The 26,529-nt window shown below is 29.9% G+C and overlaps 3 protein-coding genes across 4 annotated transcripts; 2 read left to right on the top strand and 1 right to left on the bottom strand.

Annotated features, from left to right (window-relative positions):
• The first annotated feature begins 449 nt into the window (after nt 1-449).
• Nucleotides 450-10,392, top strand: LOC111029985. 2 transcript variants are annotated; one of them, XM_022309262.1, is made up of 3 exons: nt 450-1,189; nt 7,034-7,345; nt 7,907-10,392. In XM_022309262.1, exons 2-3 carry the CDS (start codon nt 7,084-7,086, stop codon nt 9,733-9,735), a joined length of 2,091 nt encoding a protein of 696 aa, XP_022164954.1. In that variant the 5' UTR covers nt 450-1,189; nt 7,034-7,083; the 3' UTR covers nt 9,736-10,392. The 2 variants fall into 2 exon arrangements, with proteins under 2 accessions (XP_022164954.1, XP_022164955.1); XM_022309263.1 differs by lacking the exon at nt 450-1,189 and adding an exon at nt 6,830-6,942.
• Nucleotides 10,393-15,869: 5,477 nt separating this feature from the next.
• LOC111029978 lies at nt 15,870-17,777 on the bottom strand. Its single transcript, XM_022309255.1, has 2 exons — nt 17,263-17,777; nt 15,870-16,324 (listed from the first exon to the last, which is right to left on the bottom strand). Exons 1-2 carry the CDS (start codon nt 17,743-17,745, stop codon nt 15,896-15,898), a joined length of 912 nt encoding a protein of 303 aa, XP_022164947.1. The 5' UTR covers nt 17,746-17,777; the 3' UTR covers nt 15,870-15,895.
• A 4,581-nt stretch (nt 17,778-22,358) lies between these two features.
• On the top strand, nt 22,359-26,320 carry LOC111029980 (eukaryotic initiation factor 4A-III). The gene is made up of 10 exons (XM_022309256.1): nt 22,359-22,692; nt 22,789-22,991; nt 23,899-24,031; nt 24,090-24,223; nt 25,080-25,168; nt 25,233-25,371; nt 25,440-25,555; nt 25,666-25,773; nt 25,944-26,071; nt 26,296-26,320. The coding sequence occupies exons 1-10, from the start codon at nt 22,554-22,556 to the stop codon at nt 26,310-26,312; spliced, it is 1,206 nt and encodes a 401-aa protein (XP_022164948.1). The 5' UTR covers nt 22,359-22,553; the 3' UTR covers nt 26,313-26,320.
• Nucleotides 26,321-26,529: the final 209 nt, after the last annotated feature.

Raw genomic sequence — 26,529 nt, 5'->3', positions numbered from 1 at the left:
CAAGCGTAGCGATAACTCACCGTGCGGCGTGGGGCTCAATTATATGTGTACACGATAAATATGTAAATAATGGTGGGAACGCTTTTGCGGCGGCCAAGCGAGCCGGGAAACACAATATTGCTGCGGCCCCGGCCAGCGTGCCGACCGCGATAGAGACATATTACAAATTACATTATTATTATTAATTTGTTTTTGGCTACAATTCGGTTACACGTCGGTCTCGACAAGCCGGGACGGCACCTCTACTACACAGTTACCCCACGGTGCCGACACCGACGACGCCGCCGCTATCACTGGCTGGTCTGTGATCGCGACGAGTTGTTATTATTATTGTAGTCCCCGACACTCGTGCTATCATCGTATCACGTTTACGTAGAAGCGGCGCACGCACGGACGCACGCGCAAGCTCGCTCTCCGGACTTCACGGTCACACACGACACACACCATCGCACGACTGCCACACGATCGGGCCGTCAGCCTAGCGCACCGTTAGGACGTAACCCGTTTGCCGTGCAGCAGTCATCAACAATGTCCATTGATGACGGAGGGTCGTCGGTAGTAGCCAATCGGTAGGACTGTCGTCCATCGTGTCGACAATGGTCATGTGAACAGTACGACAAAAACAACAGCCTACGACGACAGTAATTTTTGTGATATTTTTGAAGATCGTTCGTTTGTTTGTCGTCGCCGCGCGCGTTAATGGCCCGGTCGTTCCGTTTCCGAGTGTCGAGCTCGTCCGTCTAGTGAAATAACGGTGGCGGAAGAAGTGACAGTCGCATGACGTCGACATCGCTGGTTCAAGGCAAACGTGTGTAGTCTTCTCAAAGCTTTAGTCTGCTAGTAAGTCGCTCGTAGCAAACGCGCACGTTCTCCGCGTAACCTGCTACTGGCCTGTAGACGATGGTTGCCGCGATTGTCTGAGCCAGTGGTCGTCAAACATCTCATTCGTCGGTGACGGCCAAGAGTGGACCGAGGCGCGATCTCAACGATAAACAGACCCAGGGGTTGTGCGGCGCGGCGGCGGTGTCGGCTTTGACGTCGACATCGGCTTCGTGACTTAACGTGGACTAACCTTCTTTCTCTCTGGTGTGATTGCGCATACTGCTTGGTCCCCGTTCAATTCCATCCGTTGAACGCCGGCAGTGGATGAACGGTCAATTATATTCTGGATATTACTGCACTTGAGCAGGTAACATTACTGTCCAGGTGTATTAATTATATAAATATGATGTGTGCACCTACATAACAGCAAGGCACTGGCTGTAAAAAGTGTACTAATAATTTTCTTATTGATTATTTAATTTCTAAACATTAAACTGTTTCCTTAAATGGTATTCAAAGTATTTTCACTGCCAAAATGCTAACACTCATGTCTTAACTAAAGTTAGATAACCTAAAGTAGGTATTTTTAAATTATTATCTTAAATTAAAAACCCAACTAATGTTTTGTCATTATAATGTTCATTAAAATAATCATCTTAAATTTAAATTAAATTAAACCATTTTGTATTCATTGGTATATATACTCTTTCCCAATGGATAAAATAGGTATACATTTTATTACCTTGTGTTCTAGTTTAATATTTAAGCAATTTGATTTAAAGAACTTTAAAGCACCTTAATGGCTGTTGAAAGTGGGTCGTTTTTCATGTAATTACTAATTAGACCAATAAGTGGAAGAAAAAAAATTTATCCACTTCCAAAATCTAATTTTATTTTTGAAAAAATATTTGAAATCTTCTTGTCTGTGTGTGTTTTTTTTTTTTTTTTAGTAACACTTAAGTAAAAGTGAATTTTGAAAAAAAAAAGAAAATTAATTTGGCACTTGTGACACCATGACTGCACGCATGTACGTAACAGATTTCCAAGAATCTTAGCTGTAGTTTATCTGTAATACTTTAATTACATAAACAATCTAATGATCAGTCACTACTCATACAGTGAAGTGAGTTCCAGTTCATAAAAATATTAAGTACCTTAACATTGAATAAAAATAATGACAATTGCCACTTGGTAAGATGTTTCCAACAGTATGACAGTCAAGGGGATTAAAATTATCTAAATTCCTTTTTCGACAAATAATAAAATATAAGTCCAATTGTCTCTGCTCGTGTTGTTCATTTTTCAGTTGTATTGCAATAACAACAAAAAATATTGAAAATTAATAAACTCTGCTCTTATAATAGCTATATTTTAACACTGAATTGCATTTTCATATTATTTGAAATTGAATAAGCAATTCATACCTTCTCCATTGAGGTCTCCATCAGTTTGATTACTGACACTGTACGTCCAAGTATTATATTGCTTCATTTTGGACACTAAACACTGTTTGCAATATCTTAAAATAATTTTATTACATAATAATCTTTATTCCTTATGTATAGTTACCCAACACAATACAAATGTAATACTTCGTAATCGTTTGATCAATTATTTTCATTAGTATTATAAACACTGCAAGTATGCAAAAAATATTACCTTAAAGATTAATTAATTAATCAGTAAATACTTACTATTAAATTATTAGTTCCATATTAATATACTGTTATTGTGTTCTTTACAATTATACAATAATTAATACTAATCATATATTTAATAATAAAAGTATTTCTAAAATAAAATTATGTTGCCTACTTCTTTCTAACTTTGATGAATTTATACCGATTATAAATCCTAGGTCATAATAAAATACCTACTTTCGTATAATTAACATCTTATAGGAATTTAAAGGAGTAGATGATAATATACTTACACGTTTAGACACTTAACTGTCTTAACTCTTAACTTACCTATATTAGGTATTATCATAAGATTACCTAATAATTGTCTAATTTGGATAAGACTGGTTGGCGTAGGTACTATAAGTTTCTGCTGAATTAGGTAGCCACTGTTGCGAAACACTAAGAAGTACAAATCCTTCCTACATAAATATTCATTGAATTGCATAATATTGAGTACGACTTTTTTTTGTTTCTAAGAACAGTATGCAGTCCACAGTCGTTGATCTACTGCAACTGTAATATCGCAAATTTCAATAATGTAATGTCATTGCTTGATTTCCCCAACATTTGAACATTTCTTTGTCTCATTTCAATAACAACATTATGATCAAAAATGCTACATTTAACTGCTAGTCGTACACCTGAACAAATAAGGGACAAGCAATACAAAACATTGTGGAAATTATTATAAACTTTTAATTGAATATTTCAATTGTTTGTATTTAATGTGTATTTATTTGTAAAATTTTCCATTTTGAGCACTGATTTTAATGCATTTGCATAACCAAAATATGTGATGGAATCTCAAAATTTGTAATTTACTATCTTTTAATTATTTTTTATGTATGGCGGCTTTAGGTGTGTTACTGACATTGAAAACAGTAACGTACAGAAAGCACTTTAAAAATTAAAAGAATAATTAAATACTTAAAGAAATCCTTCCCTGAATTACCTTTGATAAAATGATTTCTAGAAATAAGTTGACAAATAATAAGAATAACAGTAAATATTAATCTAAATTGTCAAAATTTGTAAAATAAAATAAAATTTTTTAATTGAAAATACGTGAAACAAATTTATCATGTTAGATCAAAATATGTTTTTATTTATATGTAAATCCAAACTCTGGTTGTCAATATTTAACTCCCTGAATAATTAATTAAAAATTAATAACTGAACCTTTTTATTAAAAAACTAAAATTATATGATGCCTGTTCATCTCAAAATCATTATATCATGAATACATTTAATATCTTAATATTATATTTGCTAGTTAAATTTTGTACATAAATTGTCTTTAAGTGTTATCTTAATTCTCACTAATAACTCCTACCTAATCAATATTCCAAGTACCTATATTGTGACTACTTGTTTAGAGTAGGTAATAAGTACAATAAAGATATTCATAATATACTAATACATACATTTAGGCACTTCTAATTTCTAAAAATAATGACACATTCATACTTATCCATGTCATTCATCTTACATAATCACCAATATTACTAACTTAAATGTATACTGTTGAATAGTAGAATATTATACAACAAAACAACTTTTATTGTAACGTAAGTTTTCTATAAATGCAAATTTTGGTTTCAACTTGTTAATTTGGTACAGATAGGAGGTAACTTTTTACAATTATTTTTCATAGTTTCCCAATATTATTTAGTGTTGTAATTATATTTTTTTAGGATATTATCACACAATAATATACAACAGATTTTTGACAATCTATTGAAAAAATACTGAACAACAATAAATTAGTGTTAAATGTTAAAATGTTGGAAATCAATTTATATATTTTTAGATCTAAGTTACCTCTACACGTAACACTAGTATTTAAGTTGTATTATATTTATGAGAATTATTAAGTTATTAAAAAAAATTAACAGAATATAAGATTATTTTTTAAAAAATTGCTTGGTGATAAAATTAAATATTAATAAGAATTGGTACATGCATAGTAACATGTAGGACACAGTGCTCCAGTACACTAGTACTTTTTATGCTAATTTTAGTGCACATAAAGAGTTATTTGATTTCTTAATTTGTATTTAATAGTTTATGTCTCTGGCCACATTACACAAATTTAAACTAAAAATTACATGTATGCTCCTAACTCTGTAATTAATGAAATCAAATGAGCGTTAAAAGATAGATAAATATGATAGTAATTGATTTGTAAAATAATTGAAAATTGTATAGGAGTGCTTTATTACTCTTAATTTTTAATATTTCTAAATACTTATAGTTCGTTAAATCTGCTTAAACAATAATTCCTGAGGTGCATTACTTCTACATCTACTTAATATAGATATATTTTTATACAAAAAATATTTCATTTTTACATTTACTACCCACCTAAAGACTAGTATAGCAAATAAGATGTAATTTCTCGCTAAGTATAGTTTTTTATTTAATATTTAATTACCTATGTAACTTAATATTATGTTCAATTTAAAATTTTTTTTTTTTTCGTTCAAAAACAAAAAATGAGTGGGAACTGTAAGTCACTCAATTTTGTAGGCTTCAGTTTAGTTTCATTATTTTAAAATGAGACATTGCATTATCCATATCCAATTTAACTGACCCACACAATACACTGTAAAAAAATGTTTATGTAAATTTACACAAAATGTGTGGCAACAATTATGGACAATATTTAAATATATAATATATTGTTGGTAAATTAAAATTATAGTATACTTAACTATGACAATTTATAATTTACAATATTATATAATAATAATTATCTGCAATTATTATCTTCTATGAATAATGTTAACTATATTATCAAAACATATCATCTTTCATCAGGATAGACACAGTTAAAAACAATACATACTTAATTAGGAATGTAAAAAGTAAACAAAATTTTAATATATTTTCAAATTAAATGTTTGTTACATTTTAGCATTAATGTTTTTTCGAAGTTTTCTTCTGTCATTCTTCCTCTTTTTTTAGATAATACGGCACTACCAACACTAAAGATACACTCTACAGCTGCACTGCTTGGTAGTGGTGTGTTGAACTTTACAAATACTTTTCTTATTGTCGGAGTTTCAATTAAAGAATCTAAACCTTTAGCTGGACTATTGGTTAAAAAATTTGATATTTCCTGTTCCAAAGGTAGAGTTAATTTTGATTTATTTTTTGACCAATCAAAAAAATTATTTGTATCGTCACTGTGTGATGATTCATATTCCGATAAATGTTGTTGTTCAGACATTTCCAAGCAAGATTGCTTAAACAATGAAAAGCTGTATCTTCTTTATCACTATTGTTAAACCAAGCTGTTTTGAAATATGGATGTGAAAGTGTAGCAGACAATAAAAATGGATCACTGAGCTGTTTATTAAAACGTTTTTCTACACTATTCTTAAGCACAGTAACCAAAAATTTAATTTTTTTCCAGGTAGAATATCATCATATTTTTGTTTGAGTGACCAAAATACATATGTTTTTCCCCTTGTAATACTACCCAACACTGATAACCGCATAGGTACCTACTTGCATACAAACTACAAAGTTTACCTATATAATGTTTAATGGGTAGTTTCATGAAACTGAATAAATGTAAAATATTAGGTAGGTACTACTATTTGATGTCTATAAAGACTAAATTACCATCTATAAGGCACTAAATGTTTTGATATGAATCTATGCATGGAGACTCCTAACATATTTAAAAAAAATTACATAAAAAAATCAATTAAACAAATAAATGTAATATGTATTAATGAATTATTATTTTCTAATGAATATTCTTAATAGTCACTGATGGATAATTAACCCATAGATGAAATATAATTAAATTTAGCAATTTTGTATTATGTATATTGTATTGCTGAGCCCTCCCTCAAATAGCACTTATGCGTGGCATTGATATCAGAAATTAAAACATACACAGATGTGTTTATAAACTTTATTTACTTATGTGACTAGTACAAATATACCAATATTTTGATGTACAATTTAATTTACTTTGATAACATTTGTATATTTAAAGGCAATCGTAGTTGAAATGTGCACACAAATGTATACAAACAAAATTTACATATGTGATTGTGATAAATAAATTGACTAACATTTTACACATAAAATGAATTTAGTTTGAAAACCATGGTTTATTGTTTATTTACAAAACATTTTCGGTTGAAATTTACACAGAAATGTATGTGAACATTATTTACTTAAATATTCATGACAAATTTACTTACTTTTACATGCAAAATTAATTAACATACATATTCTGTGTAAATTTACATTGCGTCGTTAATTGAAATTTAACAACATTTTTTACAGTGTAGATTACCTTTGGTAAAATTTCAACACTCAAAACTATCAATATATATATTTAGTTAAGTACATTCAAGTACTCCATTTGCTAAATTTTTTATTGATTCAATTAAATACTTTAACTAATTATACATAGGTACATTTAATTAAATGTTACTAAGATATTTTTGTAATTGTGATCAATAATACACAATAAAAATTTATTTTATAAAATTTATCTGTTTCAGTGATAAAAGACTACATTTTTTAGTAAACCAAATTAATCATCAACATTGTTATGTTTACGGCGGCGCGGCGTTGCGTTTCTAACGCCCTGTCTGGAGTGTCACTTTGTGGTTGTAATCGATATAACCCTAATATAGTTGCTGGCTGTTATATTAGGAAGCTAACTAGAACAGCCAATAGTAATGGTGGTGGCTTTAAAGCTGCTGTCACTACAGCTCTTCTATTCATCATGGGTGCCCTATACTGTCTATATGGAACTGGTGGCAGTACAGGTGGCACTGGGACACCTGTTGCATATAGCCAACAATCATTAGGTACTTACATTCTATAATAAAATAGTACAGAAGATGAATTGTTAAATATTTTTGAGGATTGACTTTGAACTTTATAGATCAATTAATAGTTTTTCTTAAATATATATAAATGTATTATTTTAATTCTTAAGAGTACAGTTCAAATACTAATCTTTTAATCTATAATAAAAAATAAAATAAATAATAATTATTAAATATAAAATTAATGTTTTTACTATAATCTTATGTATCAACATAGAGCAGCATATTTTTCTCAATATTGTAACAATTTGAATATATGACATATTCATCTTACAAGTTTTTGATACTTGATTTGTTTTATTTCTGATCTAGTTATATTAGATTAAAATATTATACTTTATTATTAAACAAATAAATTTGGTTATGTTACTATTGACATGACACGTGAACACAATAATTATTTAACTCATATAAACTGCGATCGTGCAAAACCGAAGGTTACACATTAACATGTTAGTTTCTTATGTACTCCTCGCAAGCAATTTTAATGCTAATATTATATCTTAATACAATTATTATTTCATGATTCATTGTTTTCAGGAAACAGTGATTTGATAATCGGAGTACAACAAGATGCAATTGCAGACATAGCAACGATGACTGGCGGAAACACACACACAAACCTAGATTGTGGTAGTAACAATGGTAAGAAGCGGCGGAAAAAACAGCTAAAACTAAAACCACCTGGTGGTATTGTGACAGCCGCTGATATGTACGAACCTGGATTTCGGATACGGAACGCTGGCCTCTGTTCCACCAGCACTCGATTACTAGTGTTGATCACTTCAGCTGCGGCTCCAGCTCACTCTCAAAACCGACAAGCTATTCGTATGACATGGATGAACCGATATGGTCCTAGTGTGAGTATGGCATTCCTAGTAGGTACTCCACAGATGTCTGAGACAGACCCAGTTGCTCGAGTGCTGGAGGCGGAAGAACAAGCGCTTAAGATCCGTCTAAATCAGCATGATATCAATAAAAACATCAAACCGAAAGAAAAAATCAAACTCAAGCCATCAGCAGCTGCCAACATAGTCGTAGAACCACTGGATGGTGATCCTGAAATGAACCAATTTTTGCATGACCGTGAACCAAACCCTGGGGAAGGCTTAGATGCATATGCTATGCATGGACTTAATGAAGCAGAACGGGCGGTGCAACGAGTATTAGGGCGCGAATATGGTCGGTATGGTGACTTGGTACAGTGCCAGTCTCGAGACACTTATACCAACTTGACCCTGAAATCTATCTCTGCTCTCGAATGGACCCGTCAATATTGTCCTTGGGCTCGGTACCTATTAAAAACAGACGACGACATGTTCATTGATGTACGTAGATTACTGCGATTCATCAACAAAGTGGAAACTGAAACTGTTACAGAATCCAGTGTTAGTGGATTTCATCCTCGCCCCCTTGAACCCATACATGACCCATACGAATTATTCACCCTAGGCGCAGATATGTTTGAGTCTGCAGCCACCCCTAGTTTTGATATTGAACTGCCGCCTACCATTTGGGGACGGCTGGCACATGGTTGGCGTCCGATTAGACAGCATAATAGTAAATATTATGTTTCCCGAACTCAATATACCGGTCGAGTGTATCCTGATTTCTGCACTGGGCCAGCATACCTTATGACTCGGTCGGCAGTTAGTCCATTATACGAGGCAGCACTTGGCAAAGATTTTGATGTGGTTGATGATGAAGACGAAGATGGTTATCAGAAAAACGAGAAAAATATGAATGAAGAAGATTCGGAAGTTAAAACATATTTAGGAAAAAACTGTGGTGATGGTAATCAGACATTAGATGCTACTGATGATAAAGCAACATCAAGTGTATATATCAGCAAAAATACCGTGCCATACTTGAAACTGGAGGATGTATACTTGACTGGAGTAGTAGCTGAGCGACTTACACGCCGGGCAGCCGAGCGACAGGCTCGCCGGGAGCTCAAAGAAAAAGAAAAAATGTCTTCAAATGCCGATCATAACCAAAAATCAAGTGATGGTAAAGTGGTTGAAGACCATTGTCACCTTGATGGTGGTCAGAATGCAAGGCTGAAGACAACAGATATAATTGTGAAGGTGAGACGCATCCATGATGATCAATTTGCAAATAAAAAAATTACTGGCCGAGCATTGGATCGAGCCGTGTGCAATGGTCTTAGTCCCACAGATACTGTTGGTACTAGTGAGAGCAGTGGTTTTAGTTGGTTCCGATGGTATTGGGGTGATACAGCATTGGACAAGGACTTAAAAAAAAAGAAAAAAGATCAAGGAGTAATTTCTTTACACATGGTAAAATATTACGAGCAGTTTGATCTATGGCGCCGGCTAATGGACGGCAGGACTAAATGTAAACCTTAACGCTTGCCTTCTTAGAAACTGTGAATTTTTTTTGTTTTGTACTGCAATGCAACCGTCTAACTAGCTTCTGTGTTTATAACAAGTCTAGTCCATCTTGGCCATTAGCAACCGTTACTATTTTATGAAACTAGGAGTCCGAATACTATATTGTATTGAAAAAACTATTGTAACTTGTAATGTAATACTAACTTAAATGTTAAATGTTAATATGAAACATGATTTAAACATTTTATATTCAACTTAGAATCATGACAAATTAACATTAAATGTATTGTTTCATTATGATATTTATTATTTACTAATTATTAAGTATTAATGATTAAAAATTGGTTATTTTCATATTATATTATTTTATATATATTTGGTAACCTGTGACTCCAGAGCCAAGATGAAATGGACTAGTTATAATATAAGCATTGCATATATATAGTCTCCTAGATTATTCTTTTTATACTTTTTTTTCAGCTCGCAATTTTATTTTTGTATTGATGATTGGTAAAATTATCCTTTCCATAAATTTTTTTACCGTGACTTATATTTACTACAGCTGTCGGTAAAAAATATTTATCCTACGTGAAGTAATTAAACCTAGACCATTAAGTACTATTTTTACAAATTATGTATTATTTTTGTTATTTTATGTGTGTGTTCACATGTGAGCACTGAACTGAATGCAAAGAACCTTTATTCATATTCGATTAGGCAGTCATTCTGATTCCTAATAATGATTATGATAATATGCATATTATCATAACCCAGAGTGTTTTACTGATTTTAATATTATATTTCTATAGTTCTGTATACTAAAGTATTATTGTTGTATCATAATCATAAATATAATATATTATATGTTTCCTTGTTATCATTAAAGGAGCACACAACACAAAATATAAGTTTTTTTATTTGAAAGAATGTTCAATTCTAAGGATAATGGTATAGGTTTTACGTTTGTACTCACATTATTCAATAAGTTATGAGCAATTGAAAAAAGACGTGTGGCGTTACTGGGCCTTAGTCATCGTGATTGCCTATCTTATACGTGTAAAAATTCCTCGCTTCACACAACGATTTATCAACCTAAACATTTTATTTTTGCAATTTAATTTACATGTAAATACGATGTTTAGTTTTTTAAATATTAAAAATCTTAAAAGAGACATTTTGGTTAAACGGCGGACCTGTTGTTCGAACGCCACATGCCGTTCGCCATGACGTGCGGATTAACTAAAATATCTCTTTTAAGATTTTTAATATTTAAAAAACTAAACATCGTATTGCAATTCTGATACTTGCATCGTCTTAAACACATAAAACCACATATTTACATGTAAATTAAATTTTAAAAGAAAATGTTTAGGTTGATAAATCGTTGTGTGAAGCAAGGAACTTTTACACGTATAAGATAGGCAATTACGATGACTCCGGCCCAGTGACATCACGCGGCTATTCTACATCTCTTAATATCTCTTAAAGTAATATTTTTTTCTTATATCGTATCATCACAAATTCATTTCATATAACCATAACTACAATAATTTAACATTTAAAAAAAATGTAAAGAATTTTTTTATTTGTGTTGTGTGTTCCTTTAAGTACTATACTATTATCCTTCTTCAACTTAAGACTTATGCCATGACTCAAAATAAAGTGTACAAACAATGATATACTATTATGCTTATACATATTTCTTTTTTATATCTACACCTACTTTTCATTGTACTAGGGTCAGGATCTACTATTCCATGTAATGAACAAACTAAAACCCACCACCAGCGATAGGATTATTATTTTATGTTAAATTTTTTTATTTTGTATAATATATTACATATTTATATTTATATAGTTGACAACTGTAACAAAATTTATTTTATAGAGTAAATATAAACACATGGTATGTCTTACTGAGATGTGTGATTTGAATATGCAATAAATAATATAAATATGTCGCGATAATCAAACTATGTTTAATATGTAACTATGATAAAATAGTGAACAAATTTAAAGAAAAACTAAATATAAACTTATATTTACATTATACGTGTTCATTGAATCTGTATCAATGTGTAAATTATATATTTATGTATGTTGTATTTTGTGCTTCTCATGAGTTAGGTTGTAATATTTGTAGGAAAAAAATATTTTTATTTTTATTTTTTGAAAACTAAATACATAACATTCATAATAATACATCATGATTGAATATTTTGGTTATTTTTAATAACACTGTTATCAGTATAACAAAAAGTATTACTGAATATAGCCTTAACTGAAAAGGCAACATTTATAAACTGTAAAAAATATACATTGGAACCCCTTTAGTCTTTTTTCCTGGCACCCCTGGAATAATATTTATTGAAAATATAGGACTGGAGCCTTTTTTTCAGGTTTAATCTTTTTTTAATATTTATGAAAAATTTTGCTACGGATTTTAATTATTAAATATACATGCCTTCTTAGACTTTATTCTGTGTAATGCTAGTTCAGAGTTTCCCAAACTATTAATCGTATTACCCATTTTGGTAAATTTTGGCAACCTTCAACAAACTAATAACCATTTTTTTTTGTGTATCATTGATGAATGCTACCGAGACAACTTAAGTACAAAAATGTTGTGAAGACATAACACTCCAGCACAGGTTCACCCATAAACGGATAATGATAAAACAATTCAATAATCACATATGATCTATACTACGTTTATACCAAAGTAATAAATTTAAGTACAGTATAGTTACTTCGAAAATACTTAATTTATAAAAAAATTAAATTAATTGAATTTATACTTAATTTACTAATTTTATTTTTTATATATATTGTATTTTATAGTAATCTAACATAAAATTTTGATTGTACATTTTAATATACATATATTATACTCAATAGTCAATGGTATTAGGTTGAAGTAGTTAAACTAATTTATAAGTTACTGAATTATAAAATAGGTATACCTATGTTATTTAAATAGCAAATTAAATTATGTATTTTAACTTATCATATCAACTTAACATACTTATATAAATAATAAATATAACTTATAACTTATATCTAGATTTTATCATATTGTATCATTAAAACTTCAAGCTTTAAATAAGTAAATAGGTACATTGTACATTGTTTTTTGATGATCATTCATAACTTTACCTTTTGTATTTTATTCATAGACAGTACTCATTTGTCTGTTTCAATTTTGCAACAACTGTTTACCCACTCGTTTTCTTTAACCATTTAAATATTTCTTTTAAAGCCAAATTTGAAACAAGTTGATCAATAGTCAAAAGTTGGCATGACATAGGATCAAAATTCCCTATATTCTATTAGGAAAAAGTTTAATGTATTAGTGAATAGCAGTAGTTAAATTATTAATGATTGTTTATTAAGCTTAAAAAAAGTTTAATGAAAGTGTGCACTTACTTTTAAAGTTCTTTACTTTAAAATTAGTTATTAAGTACTTACCTATTTTTTTATTGATAAAATTTAAAATTGGCAAATAACGATGTCGTTAGATACATCATAAAATACATTATAATATTTATGATTTACTTGTATCCTATGTCCGAAAGGATTATAACTTAGACTACGGAGTCTTAATATTTTATTATTATTATGGCTCTCTAACTTAGACCTCATGGAGTGTCAACAGGATTTATTAAAATTCCATAACCCATGGTTCCACACAAAAATTTGGGTAACACATGTTTCTGATATAAAAAAATTTATTAAAATGAGACTATATTGGTAAATAATAATCCCAATAAACATAGCACGTACCTACTATCTACGTTTATAATAAGGATAACATTAGTGAATGTACAATGTATTTGCGTAGTTATTATCCGCATAATAATTAATAATAGTTTAATATACGTTGAAATAGCTAATAGGGTTATTTTACGTTGACAATACGTAAATAGGTACATAAATAATCTGACATTTTTCGTACTAAAATTATTCCACAGCAGATCATTGATTCGTAGCACTTTTCGTCGACGCTTGGGTAAAAATATACATTATACATACATTTTATATTTGAGGTGTGTATATACATAATCGTATATTTTTCGTTTGAGGTACGTACCTATATACAAAATACATTCTTCGATATTCGTATATTATTCGCACTAAAACCACTTTTATTTCACGTTGGTTAATAGCTAATTGATCGTACGTAGATGTTTTGGTATAATTATATAATCTTATGTAATGGCAGTATGGCACGTACAGCCGTACGCATTTTAGCTGCCGCATAGCCTCGAGGCCTTCTTCGGCCAGTAAATACGTGTTCAGGGCTTTTCTCGGCTTTGGTAAACAATTATCTCCGAGCGGACCACCGACAACCAAACATGAAAGTACGAATAATATCAATCTTATTATAATCTAATAGTATAATTTTGTGACACGTAGTATGTATACCGCATGCCCTTATGTTCATGGAGGTATATATTGGTCATTGGACTTGTTTTATTATTTTTTGTTGACTACCTACCTAGGGTAGGTTGAAATGATTAAGATTATATCAATTAATTTTTTTCATTAATATTATGCATTTATAGACAATGCAAGTCTGCAAATAACATTACCTTTGAGATTAATATTAATGAACTAATCAGTAGGTAAAAGCAACTACTAGTAAATTATTAGTTACATAATATACTAATAAGTAATTACCAATACTTTCCGTGTACCGTGTTTGACAGTAGAAACTTCCAATATTAAAAATGAGAAACAAACCTATGTAACTATATATATATATATATATATACTATACATATACTACATCATTAATTAATAATAAAAGTTTTCTAAAATAAAATGATGTTGCCTGCTTCCTTCTAACTTTGATGAATTTATACCGATTATTAATCCTAGGTCATAACTCATAATATAGGTAGTACCTACTTTCATACAATGAATATCCTATTATTGGAATTTAAAGGAGTAGATGATAATATACTTTCACTTAACTGTCTTAACTCTTAACTTAGGTACCTATATCAGGTATTATCGTAAGATTAATAATTGTTTGACTTGGATTAGACTGGTTGGCGTAGGTAGGTAGGTACTATAACTTATAAGTTTCTGCCGAATTATAGGTAGCCACTATTGCGAGACACTAAGAAGTACAAATCCTATATAACTATATAAGCATTCATCGAATTGCATAATATTGAATACGACTTCTCTTTGTTTTTAAGAACAATATGCAGTCGACAGTCGTTGATCTGCTGCAAATGTCAATAATGTACTGTCATTGCTTGATTTCCCAAACGTTTGAACATGTGGTAGGTATGTCGTCTTTCATCATAGGTACCGTGTCATCGTGGCTTAATGTTTAAAAATATTATAATTGACATCTAATGTGATACTAGGTACCAAGTAATAATTTAATATTTTAGTCGATACAGCAGGTATACTTTACTGTATCGTCTGTATCTAATTACTAATTATGTCAGTAACTACCTAATTATTAAGGTTGAATGCGAATAAAACTGTAGGTAGTACCTACAATGCACAATAAACGTCCAACTTTACAGGCATGTCAACATTATGTGGCATGTTGCCATGTAAAGCCACGACTATGTTCGTCGAGTTGTTGTCTCGCCATTTTTGGTGCGCCAACAGACTGTCAAACCGAATTAGTTAATTGATTCGGGGTTTAAGCCGTACACATTTCACTCATTTACTTTACCCTTTTTCAATAATTTCAAATTGAGATGTTGACCTGCACATTTAAACCAAAACAATAGTGTTATATTGTAGGTACCTACTACCTATACCTATAGCAGTCTTGTAAAAGATACTTTTTAAAAATTAGTATTCTGTCATTCCTCAGTTTTGTCAAAAACACTATAGACTAAAACGTCAAGCTTAATGCTTGCTTAACGACATGCTATCGGGCCAAATTGCACCATGGACATGGACTACACGATATTTTTCAAAAAGTTATCAAATTGATTCTGATTTCTTTTGAAGGGATTTTCACACGATTTACGACTCATTTATCGAAGTAGGTCTAGGTAAATTATATATATTTATAGTAAGTACATATTTTATTGTTATCTAATTCAACTGTAAAGGTAAAAACGACCAAAACAACCGCCAAACAATGTATGAAAGTGATTTCGGATGATAATAATCATTGTCATAATTACGTCATTACATGTCATTCGAATGACAGACCGATACCCAACCCGTAGCTATCCTGTATCGCGTGGTTCAGGAACGCACTCAGTGACATGGACATACGATCGCCCAGCCGCTTCTCCCACAGGCTACTGACGATGCCGTTTGTGTCGATGGCCGCCCGAAACATGGACGTGTCGGACAGAATACGAAACGCCAACCGGGTAGTGACTACCGAGCTGGATGGGCTCAGGTCAACCATGGTGCCCGTTTGCAGCCAGTCCGTGCAATGATGATAGTACGCCAGCTTGGTGGCCCAGTTTGTCGTGTTCAATCTACCGCTGACCAGGTAATTGGGGCCAGCATACTTGGCCACCAGATTCGGCCGTAACCGAGACTCATTGAAGCCGCACGTGGTGTCTCTTTTGAATGCCAAATTTACGCCCAGTGACAGCCGATCCGTCACGGACTGCCAACAAACACAATTAATTATCCAAAAAGGATGAGTAAATTTTTCTATAATAAATATCAAAAATCTGACCACAATTTAAAAAATATATATATATATATACCAGTACCTAAAAATGCTAAGACTACAATGCGTATTATACATATTTTATACATCTGTTTAATAATTATGTCATTCCCTATTAGTTGTATTACCTGACTGCGTCCGATGAAAAACTTTAAACCCTATCAATTGTGTCAAGTGAGTGATTCCGTTGACACTTTTAATTCAAAATTTCCTGTAAAAACCGGACAAACTGGCGACAAAAATGTATTTATATATTATACAACTGTGTTTCAGAGTTGATAGGATAAAATATGATAAGGTATGCAGACTAAAAACTTCTCCTTGAGGTCCCTTAAATAACGGTAAGACCACATTAAAATCGGCTTAGCACTGTTTTAAAAAACACTATAATTAACACTGTTACATTATACTATATTTGTATATAATATATAATTGGCGGCTTTATTACGATATTTTTCAATTTAATACTTTTATAGTACTTTTATACTTTTTTTACTTTTAAACGTAGTTTTATTACGAATGCTGACATGCCGTCAACGATGTATTTAAAATTTAAAAAAAAAAAAAAGTGTAACCCTTTGCCAATAAAGGAAGGTTAGATATAACTGATATATATATACCTATATATTGCTGATATATGTACTGCAAATGGTATTTTACTATAATTTTAAAATTAAAAACTTTTTTAAAATTGTTTTTCATTATTTGTTACTTACACAAAGACAACCCGTGTAACAAAAGAGCAGCCTCCTATACATTCAACCCTTTAAAAATGACTTGTTTGTTTGTGGACTTAAATTCTATGTCTTTATTTACTATGTAAAGTTGTACCACGTTCATTATACATCTAGTACGTATGATTATAAGTTTACTTGCAAGAGTTGGAAGGCACAGTGTTTGAACAGCGGGTCGATGGACAAAGATAGCGTCCTGGTCGGAAGCCAGTAGTCCAAGTTGACCTGTAACTTGACCGGACGCGTCCATCCGCACACCTGTCCGGTCAGAGACGCGTCCAGCCAGTTTGCACCGGTTTCCAACCGACTGGTAGCCTCGAAGTTCCATTTGCCCGACTTGGGGTGCAGGTCGGTCATGACGGACGCGTTCAGGCCCTGCCACTGCGCCATTTCATACAAAGCCGACACCCACAGGCCGCTTGGCTTGGGGCCGTTCGTGTTCAGCTTTAAAACCGTCGTGACCGGCCACCCTATCCGTTCGGCCTTGGCCAGCATGTGGATCCGGCATCCCGTGAATGGAACCGGCATCAAACTATTAACCGACCGGAAGATATCGCGCATCAGGCCCGTCGGTGGTGATTGAGTCGCCTCGCAATCGTCCGTGTCCGTGTCCACGGTCATGGTGATGTTTGAGCCGAGCGCTGATGAGATTCTATATCCTATGTTGAATATTCATGTTACAATATTTAAAAATAATATGTGGCTGACCTGCGTAAACGCGTCACGGGTCACTGCGGTATATTATATTGTACTTACAATATTAGGTATTTATTATTGAACCGAACTATCCTGCAAATCCGTCCGTACCGTGCTGCAGGCACTACTATATGGCTGTCTTGTCGATTATTTATGGACAATATTCCGGAGTCAAAATATCTGTGCACTTCTGTCTACTTGTATATTATTGTGTATAACACAAGTATTTATAAGTGTGTACATATTGTACGCGTTTATTATAATAAGGCGAAAACGGTAATTATTTAACTGACAAATATACACAATTACTTGAGTCGCCATAGCAGCGAACGTATGATTATGTGAGACCTACTTAATGTAAATTATAAATAAAATAAACCAATCGCTGCAGAAATAAAAATGAAGAGGCATTATTTATTATCCTATAAACAACGAAATTATCCATTCGCTATGCATATCATCCTCATGACCTCACTTCGTTCAAAATCTAAAAAAGTAAAATAATTCTTAAAATATTTTAGTTTTTTGTTTTTAATTTATGTATGACAATTTTTATTTTTGGGGAAAAAAGATTAAAAACTAAATACAGTGTTTCTCGTTAATAACTCAAAAATAAATTTAAAAATGTAGAAAATACATGGTCATAATATTTTTTTATAAATGTTTTAAGTTCTAATTTTTAGAAAATGTATCAAAATCACTAACTATTTTGTAGTTAAAAATTTATAAAATTTATAATATTTAAATCTTTCTAAGCAATGCAAATTTAATATAACTCATATAAGGTCCCATCTCTGCTTCTTCAAATAACTATTTAAAAATAGTATTTTATGTCGAAAAAATGATAACAATTAAATTATGATGAAATATACATTTTTTTGAGGACATATTTTTGGTTTAGATAATTTAATTACCTACTGTTATTAAGGCACTTTTTATATAAATTTTGATTTTTTGGAACAATTCTCCTTTACCGGACTGAAAATATTCATATTTAACTTATTTATTCTATTTATTTAATAAATTATAAATAATTATGTTTTTATACATTATTAATATTAGATTCTGAGCTAAACAATAAATGTATTGTATTTACAATGATGGATAATTTTTTTCTGTCAACAACATTTGAGGTAGTAAACATCCTAAAATTTACTGAAAAACAGTCATTTTTAGGCAAAACCAATTTTTGAGAAAATCGATTTTATTTTTTTGGTGTATCTAAACTAATATTCCTATTTCCTAGAACCTTATAACTTTCACTAAATATTTATACAAGCATTTTCTTTAAATGGTACAATTTTCAATATATTTAAATTTTTTTTGAACAATAATTTATATTGCCATGAAAAATGTTGAAGGTTTGAAAATTTGTTTTAAATTATTGTGGATTTTCACCTAGTATAAACTATAATGTTTAAAAATGTAATGCAAGGTTCCTTATAAGTTTCTTAAATGGAAGTTCAAAAATATTAAAGATACATAGGCACGATTATTTTTTACATGCACATAAAATTCAAATATTGACAAAATTCTTAAAAAAATTTCTTTACATATAGTTAACATTACACATTTAAAGGAAGATTCCACACAAGTTTTTCTACTTATAACAAAAAAAAGTATACTGAAACAGTTAATGAATTTTTTACTATTATTATATAATATGTAACCAATGGCAACCATTTATACCATTGAAAAACCTTTCAGTTTTTCACATACATTCCATTTTCCTGGCCAGCTTTTTCCATTATTCTTTCATAAAAACCTCATTCAGAATATTACAATGATTTAAAAATAAAAATGAGACAAATCGGTCGATAGATTTATATAGACTGGCTAACTTAACATAAATAAAAAAAATAATAAATAATTATGGTTTGCTTCTAAGAAGCAAGTAAAAATTATCTGTAAAAAAATTTTTTTGTTCTTAAAAAGTATTCAAGTATAAATTTTTGTCTCTTAAATAAATGTATTTGCGGTAAGGCACCAATGTTTTGATAACGTTTATGGGCTACCAAAATTGTTTGGCCTAGGCCCTAGGGCACAAAATTATCTTATTCCAGGTTCAATCAAATACCCATACCGAACAAGCTATCACCTCCCTCGACTTACATCAACTTTAGATAATCACATCTATATTTTACTCCAGAACATTGAATATTTGACCAAAAATCATATCCTAAATACATGCAGCAACATATTTTTTTTCCATTGCACGCTTATCATTAATTGAAACAAATATATACCTATATATAAACCAATGTTCAAAAGTTTTATGTTTATATTGTGAAACAATATACATATTTACATATTTACATCCTAAACCTTGTACCAGTTGTACCCATCACCTAGTTTAATAAATTATATTATACAACATTCAAATTTAAATTATTCATAGTTAGTATAGTAGCATCTATTGTAAGAAAAATATAATATAGTATAGTCAATACAATATTTATAATATGGTTAAATGTTAAATACTGTATGGGTACTAAAACACAACTCAATCAGTGTTTCAACACTATTGAACTACTGGGTGTGTAAGCTGCAAGGTATCCATTGCACATCGGGCCCCAAACAAATTAAAACCTCACAATTCATGTGTTAAAATGTATTAAAGGTTATAGAAATTTTAATTTTAAGTAAAATAATTAAAATAAAAAGCAAGCTCGATCTTATTATTAAAATATAATATTACACATGGTAATCATATAATATAGGTAGGTATACGTATAGGTACCTAACTATTTATACTTGATGGTAACGGTATTTTTTATACAATTTAACAATTCCATTTTTGTTTTCAACCAATATTTTAAAGCTTTTAGCTATTTTAATATATCAGTAAAATAATTTATTCTTATCCTGAAACTGCATTAAAATGGATTCGTCCATATCTACTTGGTGTGTGAGTGCTTGTAACTTAATCAATAATATTAATGACAATTTACAATTTTTAAAACTGTTGTATTGAAAACTTAGATTTAAAAAATTGTGTTCATATCTTTAGGTGTTCTGTAAATATATAACAAAATGAGTCTATACCATAGTTTTGAATCATTTTATAATAATGTGAAAAAATATTTGAATGATGTCTATAAAAAATGTTAAGACTGTTAAAAGGAAATATCTAAAATAGAGTATAGACTAAACTATCTTCTATAATATAAAAGCCGCATAAAATATTTAGGACCAAATTAAGGTTCGTACACCAGCCTGTAATGTGTGGTTGTGACTTGCGGTATTTACCTCAATTTGAAATTTGTACAGTAAATATTTATAAAAAAAACTATTAAAATATAAGTTTCTTATCACTTGTTAGATGGTATATTGTCTACAATAAGTCTTTCTACATTTTATTAACATTAGAAAAACAATTTTCAATTTTTAAAATATTTATATTACAAATATATTTTAATTGAGTTTTATTATTATTGTGTACCTACATCATATTTATTTTATAGTAATTAAAAAAATGTAATAGATTAGAATCTTGAATCTAAAATACCTAACTATTTATTGTACATAATTAATATATTCATAAATGTTATCTTATACTTGGTTAAGAATTTTAAATTAAATAATTATCATAGGAATTTAAGTTTATAAAATGAGAACTTAGAAATTATGATTTTCCGATTAAATATGCCAATAAATCTTTTGATCGGTTATGTGTGATGTAGGTAATTAAGAATAATACCTTAACTGTAATAGAATTTTTGTTTGATTTTTAAATAAAATATGTATATATATATATATACATATATAATGGAGGTATTATTATGAATACTTATCTTAAAATTAATATATGAATAAAACGTAGGTATTTATTTAAATATATTATAGGTACACTACAGTCTATAATGTATGAGTAAACAATTCTACTATATACCATGTAGGTATGCAATAATTATTTTGAAAGTAATGTAAGAAATTTTTTTAAAAATCTTTCTAATTTGGTCATTTTATCTCAATTTTCAAGGATAAGCTAACAGTCCGTCTCAATAGTCCATTACCACCCAACATACCTATGACGTATCAATTTATTTAATGCTGTTTTCTCAACATTAATATAGATAAGAAAAATTTAATTTAATAAAATAGTTCACAAAATAACTCAAGACATTAAAAACTTAGCTACTAATGCGATTTGATTTTTAAAATGTTCATTTAATTGAAAAAAAAATACATTCAAATTTAGTTAAAATTAACCGAGGAGATACTTATTAGGGTAATATAGAACTTTTAGTACATACTGTATATTAGTATATTACAATATCTTGACGATTCGCTACAGTAAATAATAATGATATTTTGTGTCTCTGATTAAGTGTAGTTTACTTCCAGTAGTCGCACACTATGTCCACATTTTTCATACCGATACCGTACGTATTAAATTTGAATTTCAAACTTTTAGCGGCAAATTGTATTGGTATACAAGCCATCATCATATTCTAACCGGTAACCAGGTCACGTCTTTGTTACTTCTTATCACCTTGAACACACGCTAAAATGTTGTTGTTAACAATACCTCATTTTCCTGTCCCCTTTCGCCAAACAATCGATTATACACTGGCACACTGTATAACGTTTAGAATATTGTGGGTCTGTCTCCGACGCTTTTCAACTTTTCGTTGACGATACAATCATTTTTATATTGTGTTTTTAGCAGATGACTGGTCGTTGATCATTTTTATCCGTGAATACAGTAAGTAAATACTATAACTTACAAAATGGCAGTCAGACGTACGGGACTACTGACCGAAGATTTATCGCACGTCGAGTTCGAAACCAGCGAAGATGTCGAAGTACTGACGACTTTCGATAATATGAAGCTTCGGGAAGACTTGGTTCGTGGGATATACTCATACGGTAAGTGACTCGTTACCAGTCATGGTCATTGCACATTAACATTGTAATTTAATACTGTTGTTATGTTTTTATATTTATTGAATTGTGTGCTTTTAGGTTTTGAACGTCCATCAGCTATCCAACAAAGAGCCATCAGACCAATGATCAAGGGGCGTGATGTCATTGCTCAAGCTCAGTCAGGAACTGGAAAAACGGCAACATTTTCTATTGCGATGTTACAATCTATAGACAGTCAGTTAAGAGATACACAAGTGTTATGCTTGTCGCCAACTCGGGAGCTCGCCGTACAAATCCAAAAGGTACCATTTATACAGTTTTTTATTCCTAAAAATTTTATTTGAGCATACAGTATTCTATTACATAAGGTTTAACCTGATAATTTATCATTAAAATGCTGATATCAATAGATTTGTAGGACTCATGCAGTTTAAAATAGTATAATATGCAATTAAAAGAATGAAATTGTACCATTGAAATCACTAAAAATGTCCAAATTAAATCAAAGTTAAGTACGTTTAATGCAACATAAATGATAGTCTTGCTATGAAATAAATCAATAATGGTTTAGTAAAAATGTATGTGAAGATAATTACTAATGTAGTCCCACAGAGAACAGTTCTTTCACCAATATTATGTATGTCTTAACACAAATTTATCAGACATCACTTACTAAACTTTCTATTTAAGATAAGGTTACTGTTAGAATTTAGTAAAATTACAAATTTTTTTTCTATAATTAATGCATAACACACGTACATTTTTTACTTACATATTTTAATTTTTTTTATGCATAATGCATATTATTTAAACCATTTTTAGTGCATACAAATGTGGAACTTAATCATAATTATATAGTTGAGTTAGGTATTTTTGTTTTAAATCATCATGCATCTCATATTATTGAACAAAATATTTTAAAATATTATCTTACAAAATATATTAGTAATTTAGATATTAATAAATACTTTGTATAGTCCAGATGAGAATTATTTTTTAATTTTTGTATTTGAAATTAATGATAATTCTATGATTATTAGTCATAATAATATTATCTTAGAAATATGTAAATGTTCTATTCATTCATATGATATAAAACATAACATACTACACTAATTAATTGTTTTCTTGGTTTAAAATTTAAAAATAATAATTAAATAAGTTTGAATTGTCACTATTTAATTTAAAATAAAACTTAATATATTTTAGGTTGTTCTAGCATTGGGCGATTATCTTAATGTCCAATGCCATGCATGCATTGGTGGCACTAACCTTGGAGAAGACTTAAGAAAATTGGACTTTGGGCAACATATTGTTTCTGGTACTCCTGGACGTGTGTTTGGTATGTAGACAAAATTGTATTCTTGAATTTTTGTTGATCTATTAAAATGATTTAACAGATATGATTAGACGCAAAGCATTGCGTACTCGCAATATTAAGACATTGGTGTTGGACGAAGCTGATGAAATGTTGAATAAAGGATTCAAGGAACAAATCTATGACGTTTATCGTTTTTTGCCACCTGCTACTCAAGTATGATTAAATTAATATTATTTACCTAGAATAATTTAGTTGCCTATTTTTACGCTGTCCCAATAATTTTAAACTAATGTTTTAATTTCAAAATTGTGTAATTATTATTACTTTAATTTTAATTTTCTGATCAATTTACCTAAGTCTTACTACTAATTTTTATAACTTATTGTAACTAACAGTGTCGGCTAGTGAGGTTAATTTATAGTGTACTTACCTATTTAGGGTAGTTAAAAAGTATTAATTTTGCTATACGTACGTACCACAAATTAAGATACACAGGATATGAAACAAATTTATGATAAGTGAGATCCGCACCTTCTCACGCTGTGGCAAGACTACTAGTGCTAATCAAATCTACATATGTTGTATGACATAAGTTTTTTTTCTTCCAGTGTCACAAAACAATCCTATTTATGCTGTAGTTATCTTGCAGCAATATGAGAAGGTTGGAGACTTAAAATTATTATTGATAAGGCACATCATTTTGTATCCTAAATATCTTAATTTGTGGTACATATCCTAAATAATGTACTGTGATTAATGCTGCATCGCGGCACAATAAAAATATTAGTCTAGTGCATAAATTAAATTTTCTCTAAACAACCATAATATATTACTGACCAACGACGCATTGAAGCATGTAGATTGTGTGGATGTGTGGTTTTATAGCCACCTCGTAAGCAAATTATTTAATTGACAAGAAATAGTATCAAAATTACAAAACATGTGTATAATAACCAATTATTATTTACTCTAGGCATGAAATCATTTTTATATAATATTTTCGACTTGATTCTGTGCACCATAGTAAGAGGCGGCCACTACTAATTAAATATTTTTTATAATTTTATAGGTTATTCTTATATCAGCCACTTTACCTCATGAAATATTAGAAATGACAAACAAATTTATGACTGATCCAATAAGAATCCTAGTTAAACGGTTTGTAAAAATTTCACTAAAAATGCGTTGTTTTAAATTTTTAATTAATTAATACATTTTATAGTGATGAATTGACACTTGAGGGGATTAAACAATTCTTTGTAGCTGTGGAACGTGAAGAATGGAAATTTGACACTTTATGTGACTTGTATGATACACTAACTATAACTCAGGCAGTTATTTTTTGTAGTACTAAGAGGAAGGTTAGTTTTGATCATTAAAATAAGATTAAAATGTGAATCATAATCAACCAAAACATTGAATTGTTTAGGTGGACTGGTTGACAGAAAAAATGAGGGAGTCAAATTTCACTGTTAGTTCGATGCATGGAGACATGCCACAGAAAGAAAGGGATGCTATAATGAAAGAATTTCGCGCTGGACAAACGTAAGTGTTCCAAGCAAGTCTTTGTATATTTGAAAATATTTTAATTGGCTTAACAACTTATTACAATTAAGCTATTACACATTTTTTCATTTATTATTATGTATTTACAGGAGAGTTTTGATTACAACAGATATTTGGGCTCGTGGAATTGATGTTCAACAGGTTTCTTTGGTTATAAATTATGATTTACCCAACAACCGTGAATTGTATATACACAGGTAATATATTTTCTCACTGAACTAAACTTCTAAAATACAATTAATACTTATAATAAAAAATAAAAATCTATTTACCAGTGTATTGTCCCTCAATTTTAATAAGAATTGTATAGCATTTTGTGCTGAATCTAATTTGTTCAGAAACGAGGTAACAATCATTTTATTTTTAGGATTGGCCGTTCTGGAAGATTTGGTCGTAAAGGTGTTGCAATAAATTTTGTAAAGAGTGACGATATAAGAATTTTAAGAGACATTGAACAATATTATTCCACCCAGATTGACGAGATGCCTATGAATGGTAAAGCTAACTAATAGTTATTGTATTATTATGTTTTTAAATTAATGTAAAATTGACCAAAATAACACTAATAACTTATAATTTTATATGTGTAACTTTGAAAACTTACAGCTTTTATTTTTTATTTATTATAAAAACCATAGTAATTATTAAAGTATATAACAATATTTTCTTGAATAAATATAGTATAAAGTTTATACTAAAATATTGTTTATATTTTTCAGTTGCTGATTTGATATGAAGACATGGAAAAAAAATTATCATCTGAACTTTTTCAATAACATTACAACTTTTATTTTATTATTATTAAATATTCACTACAGAAGGAGATTTTGTATTTTAATTTTTAGAACGTATTATGATATTTACCAATTATATTCCTAATGTAAATTTTTTGTAATTATAATTTGCAATGTAACTCATACTTAATTTTTCATTGTTTAAACTTCAACAAAATA

The sequence above is a fragment of the Myzus persicae genome, unplaced genomic scaffold (genome assembly GCF_001856785.1).
Source record: "Myzus persicae strain clone G006 unplaced genomic scaffold, MPER_G0061.0, whole genome shotgun sequence".
Classification (NCBI taxonomy): Eukaryota; Metazoa; Arthropoda; class Insecta; order Hemiptera; family Aphididae; genus Myzus; species Myzus persicae.
Note: the sequence above shows the minus strand (reverse complement) of the source record. Positions and strands in the feature narration are given on the sequence as shown.

Coding starts and splice junctions, on each gene's coding strand:
- LOC111029985 (XM_022309262.1), top strand. CDS start 7,084: ATGTTTACGGCGGCGCGGCGTTGCGTTTCTAACGCCCTGTCTGGAGTG. Junction 7,346..7,906: donor ATATAGCCAACAATCATTAG/GTACTTACATTC, acceptor CATTGTTTTCAG/GAAACAGTGATTTGATAATC.
- LOC111029978 (XM_022309255.1), bottom strand. CDS start 17,745: ATGACCGTGGACACGGACACGGACGATTGCGAGGCGACTCAATCACCA. Junction 16,325..17,262: donor GTGCCTTCCAACTCTTGCAA/GTAAACTTATAA, acceptor GTTTGTTGGCAG/TCCGTGACGGATCGGCTGTC.
- LOC111029980 (XM_022309256.1), top strand. CDS start 22,554: ATGGCAGTCAGACGTACGGGACTACTGACCGAAGATTTATCGCACGTC. Junction 22,992..23,898: donor TCGCCGTACAAATCCAAAAG/GTACCATTTATA, acceptor AATATATTTTAG/GTTGTTCTAGCATTGGGCGA. Junction 25,556..25,665: donor GAATTTCGCGCTGGACAAAC/GTAAGTGTTCCA, acceptor ATGTATTTACAG/GAGAGTTTTGATTACAACAG.